At 38.5% G+C, this 8,155-nt stretch overlaps 1 protein-coding gene across 5 annotated transcripts in view; it reads right to left on the bottom strand.

Annotated features, from left to right (window-relative positions):
• The window catches only part of Dyrk3 (Dual-specificity tyrosine phosphorylation-regulated kinase 3), a 144,988-nt gene extending 137,689 nt beyond the window's left edge, over positions 1-7,299 (bottom strand). For all 5 annotated transcript variants that reach the window (XR_012960131.1, XR_012960132.1, XM_076131343.1 and 2 more), the window contains exon 1: positions 6,157-7,299. Coding sequence is in view for 3 of the 5 variants with exons in the window: in XM_076131343.1 (XP_075987458.1) it covers positions 6,157-6,939 (783 nt within the window). In the remaining 2 variants the exon portion in view is untranslated. The remainder of the gene's footprint in view (positions 1-6,156) is intronic.
• Positions 7,300-8,155: the final 856 nt, after the last annotated feature.

The following is an 8,155-nucleotide window of genomic DNA, read 5'->3' on the forward strand; positions in this document are numbered from 1 at the left end:
GGTTGACACCTGACACCTGCGGTAAATGATGGGATAGACTTAGCTACAGAATGTCGAGATGCCTGCATTCTTCGTAGAAATTGTTTGCAAGTTACCGTACGTCGTCACAGCACCACGGCATAATGTAATGAGCAAAACAACAATAATGGACTTTACATTATTCATTAGCTAATTACTAGGAGGAACTAATTTGCCTATCTCCAGGCGTCGCTTGGAAACTTCTCAGGCTATTACCGGAATGCAAATATGGCAACGATTTCGATAGCATCACGTACTTTATAAAGTTGTAATAGGTACGAGTATAAGCTCAATACGAAATAACAACAAAAGGGGATAAAGTTATTTTTATACGCCTATTGTAGGACGTGTAGGATAAATTCTATTACCACAATTAACATTTATTAAAAGGCTTATTTACGACAATGCACAATTAAAACGACAATCTTCCCGCCAACGGCAAGCATAGCCGTACAAAAATGTCAATTAAAAATAAAAGGGCAGGCGTTATCATTACGAGAAATCAAATGTGGATATTATCCATAAAAGTTTCTACGTAAGTCTCTCTGGTCGTATACTGCACTTGTAATTCTATCTTCCGCGATAATAATGCCATTGTTGTACGCAGTAATGTAAAGCGTGTTAATTCAAATGTGACATCGTTACTCTGTGATGCAAATATCATAATACGGACTTATTCTCTTTGTCATACAAACCCACTTACATGAGCCACATGTAACTGATACTGGTGCACGTATGCGTCACGAGCACACAAAGAGTATGGGGGATAAAGACGTATGTTAATTATTTCAGTATACCCTCAGTAGACGTTAGTCTGTAGGCTTTTGTGCGTCCAACGAAAGTGTCCAGACTTTTACATTCACACGCCTAAAAATAAAAGAATCACTAAAAGGCTTTGTTGTAAAAACAAAACCGCATCACGGTTGCTAAATTTTACAACAGTCTGAAATGAAAATGAGTCTATATTTTCACTTTCACACCCTAAGCCAGACGAGTCTCTTTCTTTAGTATCTTTTATCTAGGTTAGCACAAATAATGCCAATAATACACAATACAGTTTCGAAAGTGAAATGACTATGATTGATACAATTAGAACATAAAGGCAGCTTACAGCTGGGGACAAAGTCCTGCTATATCTCACTTTAATAGTACAAACAGTGGACATTGTGTCCTGCGGCGTATTAGTGAACAATGAACTACGAGCAACGACCGTTTTAGCTTATTCTGCACTTTAGTATTGTGTTTTAATATATTTGCACTTCATATTCTCTGCATAGAATACGTAGAGTTCAAGGAACTGAACAAAGAAGGTTATATTATAACAGTTTATGAAATTTTTTGACAACGATTGTCATAACATAACGTTTCGTTTGACAGTGTTGACAGATTGGAGTTGGTCACAGTTTGTAAACTAAACGTAGTGGTTATATTATCTTTGTTGTAGACAAGAATATATTTTCAAGCAATATTTATTGTAAACGTAGACAGAATCGCACTAAGCAACCAAGAGAAAGTGGTGTCACAGCCGACGACACAACAGGTACATTTTTTCTTTACTTAAAACGACGTCTCCATTGAACTTCGTCAAAGACTAATTCGAACGAAAAACGTGCAATGCTCACTCAAACACTCGTAGTATTGCATTGTTGAACATAATTGAGTTATAAACCGTACCAAAACGACTGTACTAACCTATTTACATCGTAAACTCCTAAAATGAGTGAAGGCAAACATCCTCATTCTGAGCACTTATCTTGTGAGAAGCACTTAGGCTATGCACTTCCGTATTTGCTTCCGCACTTTAATGCTGGATTAAGATGTAGCATAGGTGGTCTGTATGCATATTGACCACTACCATTTATAGTAAGAGGTATCTCGAGGTTAATTTCTATTAGATTAAATTACTTAAATAGGGAAGTTTGTAAGGATCGTAGCAATTGCTGTTGTTTAGTCTCTGTTTACCTCGATATTAACAAGCCGTGATTTAATGTATGCATGTGCATATGTATTATCTTATTTGCGTTAAATGCGTATGGAATTACTTGTTATTTATATGATTTAAACTTAAATATGTATGTAAAATACGTTTTTCAAGGTTTTTGTAAATCCATGTACCTACAACCAGAATCGATCTCATTAGAAGAGGAATCACGTACCACAACTAATGGTTAATTATATAGGAGGTCTTACTGCCGCATTGTATATAAGTTTAAGTAGCAAATACACTCATTAAAATTGTAAATACGATTATTTGTTTATGCCAACACGAGACGAAGAATAGCCCTTGGAATTACAATCAGCGTTTAACTCATTGCGGACATAATAGTTGCTTGCACGTGGCTGTGACACCTAATATGGCTTGTCTACTGGCAATACTAAGTACTAATAAGCAGAAACCAGTATAAAGGCATGTTATGTATTTGACGGGAACTACGAAACTACTACCGAAGCAGTATTCGAATGAAATTTAATATAGTAATCATGAAATAGCTTGTTTGTGTAAATTCTATTTGAGTTTCGTTGCAGTTCACTAATAAAAACAACCAGTTAAATTATTAAAATTAAGAAACACATACATATTTCAGTTTCGAAATTGTCCATTTAATGAAATCAAACAATTAAATTGTTAAATTTAAGTAATAATAACATCATTTAAGAAAATTTTGAGCGTTCTTCTCGCTAACTGTACTGAAACATTTCACATGTTTCAAACGCTATGTAAAGAGTAAATTACTCATGTATTTACATGCAAGATGCAGTCTATTTGCCTTGTATGAGTACGTTAGTGTAAATGAGTCGGCCGGGTCGTCAGTTCGGAGTTTTTTCAGTTCTTTACAGAGACGCACATGTGCACTAAATAACAGTGTACACGATACCACCTGCGCATATAATGACACAATTTACTCGAAATTACTTGAAACGTGCATGTGACTACAATTTCCAATTTGCCTTACAACTTATTATTTGAATTGAAAAATAAGTCGTGCTACTGCACGAATACCTACTTATATATTTTCTGAATTGAATACCTACCTAGATAGAATTTCTTAACTATAATAGTACCTCATATCAATGCTAACTTCGTAAACTTTGAAAGTAGTACACTGAAATCTACGATTCTTGAATCATAACCTCAATAACCAAAACTTAATAAAAAGTTGAAAGCTTTACTGTCAAAGTCGAGACGTCCATGTTGTCCCATCCATTATTCCGAACGATCGGTTGAAAATATCCCCGCGCTTTGTGGAACAGAAACCTGCTCCAGTTAGGCAGGTTTTATTTATAAATCTACCTGGTTCATGCACAGGTGTTCTCTCGAGGCCAATGCACATCCCGCCATTTGTTACCAAACATATGTTTTCGTGCAGACAGGTCCCATTTTGTCGAACAAGAATGTGAAAGATTCTGAATGGAATAATGTATTGTGTATTATTTATTAACAATCGCAGAGTATATTAATCAAGATATTGAAACCGCAAATTAGCGACACTGATTGACATTGCAGAAATATTCAGAATATTGGAAATTGGTCAATTTGTCCATTAATCAAAAAGAAATCCATCACGTTCGTCCGTTCTAATATATCAATCAAGGACTGTTTCATTTAAATTTAGTCAGGTTTTTTTAATTGTGCACGAACAAGTCCACAATTTAAACACATAATAGGAAGAATTCTCGTTTGAAAAGATTTTTAGTTAAACCGTCGACACAGTTTGTTCAGAGGATTAGTTGGAACGGTTGCGTGACTGACAGACCGCAGGGTTGCAACAAAACGCTTCGTCGTCACAAATATCTGGCATTGGGCACGGCCGACACCGTCGCGTTAAACTGATTGGAAAATTCGCAAAACCGCCCTGCGAAAAAGTTTTTATTTTATAAAATCATTTCATGAAAAACAGCGTATGAACTGAACAGCATGGAGTTCCGAGTGCAATATTTGAATACTAAACGTTCGATAAGGTTGTCTTTTTTGTATTCGTCAGAGATCTCGCATGCATGTGTTTTTTTGTCGAGCCTATAATAATAGTTTAAGGCGATGCATAAAAGATATCAGCTGGGGATTAAACGTTTCAACAAAAAATCTTCCCGACAACAAAGAAATTAAAACGTAGCAGGTATATTTCGAGCGAGCAGACCCGTTCGTTCAAATCGCTACTCCGCTAGAGTAACTTTATTACTGCATTCAGACAGTATAATTTAAACTCATTTGCAATGTCGGATTAGTCATATATTTCTTAAGTAACCACACGCCGTATTTTCAAGCAAAAGAACAAAAGTGGTCTATAAGATAGATAATATACAGGCGTCATAATTATGCCAAGAATCGTAATTAGTTCAACTCCGGTGAGTAATATGAAGGCAGTAAATTAACTTGTCGTGCTTTACACGTTCTTAGTACGGGCTAGATATCTCCACAACTAGTTATTAGACTCGTTGCCTGACTATAGATAAAAATAATTAATTTGATTTATTCAATAAGAGCATGAGGAGACTACTGTGCCAGTAGGAAACAGTTATTTTTATTTGTGTAAAGTTTCCATTGTATAAGACATTATGTATGACAATGTCCACTTAATTGAATATTAAAAGAACTTCCACCAAACAGACTTCGCTTTATAAAAGATGCCTAATTGACGCAAAAATTTACGGTAATTTTTGCCAAATAAGCAACTTATAAAACCGGTTTCGAATTAAAAATTACCGCTACGTTTACAAAAAAAAACATATGACGGTTAGCCATATTCGTCGGTTTTATAACGAGGACATGTTACTTTTAACGGCTGTTAGCTAATGTTTATGAATTTTTGTAAAATGAAAACAATGGATGAAACTTTGTTGAGCTGGCGTTTCAATGCTGCGCTTGCGCCGCACCGTTATACTTGCGCATGGCAACAATATGCGACCGATGAAACATTTTATCTTATCTTCTACCTGTACAATATCTGTCTATAACTAGGACTCACCTGAATAAACATGACACAAATGTTACTATCACACAGGACGGGTCATATACAAGTCACATGGACATGTTCCTGCCCATAAACAAAAAAATAACGATTCAGTTGCATTCAGGTCGAGCATATTTAACATTATTTACGTCATTGACACTGCCTGTGACCTAGATTAATTAATTGCACAAGGTATTGACAAAAGTGCTTACACTATACCTACACATTATACCTACCCATTTGTTCTTTTTAAACATAATGTAGCGGTTAAGTTAAGATTCACAAGAAGTTTCGACAGCTTCTATTAACTCGAAGCTCAATCATCAACTTGTAGGTCAATGTTTTTGTTGCTTGTGAGCGGTCGAAGGTTTTCATGCGTTTTTGTATTATTTTTTGTGGCATGCAACGTCGCCGAGTGACATTGGTTCGTATTTCAACGGTAAGCAGACTTAACCGTGTTTTGGATGTACGCGGATGCGTGTTGACGTAAATAACCACAGTGTAACATCACATGGCGAGAGACCGACTTACTGAATGTATCGGGAAGTTTAATTATAGAACGCGATCGGGTGAGCGACTTGAGACGCGCCACAGATAACGTTTATCGCTCAATCTGTTGCGGGTAAAAACTAATAACGCATCGAATTATCACAAGCCGGACGCATTTCTACGAACACTTATTCCAATTAACACTAAGTGTACAGTCATATTAATAATATGCATGATTTAACGATCCGTGTAATAATACCGTTATCATTCGCGTTACAGTGGGTAGGTAAATAGGGGTGCGGGTGTGGCCAGCTGATCGGGATCGCACGCACACAGCTGCAACTGTTTACGAAAAATGTAACACAGCACTGCTTATTGATTTTATCCGACGCTGAACAGTTTCTATATGAACAGGTGTTTGCGATCTGTGATTGTTTTTCGAGTGATACAAATGAGTTTCTAAACGGGCCTGGCACGATCGCACATTTTGTTGTTATGTGCACAGTTTACCAGATAATGCATACTTTACTGTTTGGTATCCCTAGCTCTTGTACTGTCCAATTTTATTTAGCTTTTCAGATCTTTAATAGGTATGTCATATTAGCACAGACTGACATGCGAAATATGACAGTTTGCTTTCATTTGTTTTTGTTATATAAACACGGTGCAGTTTAGTAAATAAGTAATGAGTGAAACTAACCTTAATTCCGGAGCGTCCCTGTTGTTTCAGCAGCACATTCTCTGGCTTCATGTCGCAATGTATAATTCTGTTCTTGTTGAGTGCGTGTAAGCACTGCAGCAAACTGTGCGAAAACTTGCGCACAAGCTGCAGCGAGAAACCCTGGAATTTGTTCTTCTTTATCAGCTCGTACAAGTTGATCGACAGCAACTCGAACGTGATGCATGTGTGGTTCCTGAACGTGAACGAGTCGAACATGTGGATGACGTTCATCGTGTTGTCCTTGTCCTGCTCGCGGAGGTGCTCCAGGATGCGGATCTCCTCCTGCGCCTGGCGGTGGAACCGCTTCTCGTTGCGTACCATCTTGAGCGCGACGTTCTCGCGCTTCTTGTGGTCGTACGCCTTGACAACCTGCCCGAAACTACCCTTACCGATCACTTTGAGCACCTCGTATCTGTACGCTATGTGGTCGTGAGGTATGTGGATGTACGAGCCTTGCTCGTTGTCGTAGTCGCAATTGTTCGGGAACCCGACGAGCCCGGGTCGTTTCTTGGCGTTCGCGCCTATGAAGTACACTTGGGGGTAGTCGAATATCTCACGGTGTTCATAGGGGGTGAGTTTGTTCATATAGAGCTTCATGACCTGCTCGGGGCTGGCGGCGGCTGCCGGTGGCCGCTTGTCGGGCGGCTGCGCGTTCGCCGTTGGCGGCGCGGGCGGGCCGGGCTCGAGCGGCGGCAGCGCCCCGTCCCGGAGCAACGCGCGCCCGAACGCGTGCGCGCTCCCTAGAGGCATGTCGCCGGTCATGGCCGTGCGGCCGCCGCCACCTCCGCGCACCTCGCTCGCCGTGGCCGAGTCGACCCACGCTCGCTCGCACACACCACTGCACCTCACTGCACTTGCACTCGAAGACGGCGCCACTCTGGCACACTACACGACATTTCACATCGACCGGGAGGAGCGAGACCCACGCTTCCACTTATGCGGGCACATTCCGTCTCGGTAACGATACGATAGAGCCGCGGCCGCAGATGATACCGTGCGACGCGAACGTGAAACGCAAACAAAGACCCCTTCCTTGCGGGCCGAGCCGACGACAAAACCAGAGAGAAAATAGAAACGGTCGCCAAAGTCATTGAACCGTTCGGCCGCATGGAACTCACGAGTGTGACTGAGACAGAATGATTTTCGAACGTTCCAATGTCTACCGCTAGATGTCTTTACTGTTGCACAGACCGTCGACAGGCAGTCATTATTCAAGACCGAATTATTTAATTTAAAAACAAGCATGAAAATAAACAGCTGATTTTGTTCGAAAGGTGATCTTATACAACATATATCTTGAATTAACCTATATAATTCAAATAACACATGCTTTAATACTGGATAATTTAGTTACAAAGAGATAAATGTATTAGTAAATTATTTCTTTATTTCAAATATTGTTTCTCATCATGGTACTGTGTTTGGATTTAGTTGGGTTTTATTTGTTCCTTAAAATTGGGGAAAGACATCGTATCTTTTTTGGTCGATGGTTTCCTTATAAAATTGTTTTCAGGCTTACATATTATTGTTCTCACTAAACAATGTCATCTAGTTATAATATATTTATTTCTTCTTATTGTTACAGTCCATACGGACGAATTATCGAACTACGATTATAAGCTTTAGTGTATACAAAATGCAAAAAAGGTTTCATTTTATGAAACAAGAACGATGAAAAATAATCCATAAAAAAGTATTTCAAGTATAATTCAATCGTATCATTGACTAAAATCTATAAAAATATCAATATTGCTGTAAAACTATAACAATTACCAAAAAATCCTTTTTTATTTTAAATCCTGATGCCAATCATCAAGATTTAAAATTGAAAAGAATTTTTTAAAAGTAAATCTAAATTATACTCTAGATCAGCTCACTTATTTTTACATTGGTAATACATTATTTTCTTTGGGTCTTTCATTATACCTTGCAGTTGTCTATGGCTAGAACGAAAGAGACGCCATCTATCGATGAACAA

This window comes from Anticarsia gemmatalis, chromosome 25, assembly GCF_050436995.1.
Source record: "Anticarsia gemmatalis isolate Benzon Research Colony breed Stoneville strain chromosome 25, ilAntGemm2 primary, whole genome shotgun sequence".
NCBI classification, from domain to species: Eukaryota; Metazoa; Arthropoda; class Insecta; order Lepidoptera; family Erebidae; genus Anticarsia; species Anticarsia gemmatalis.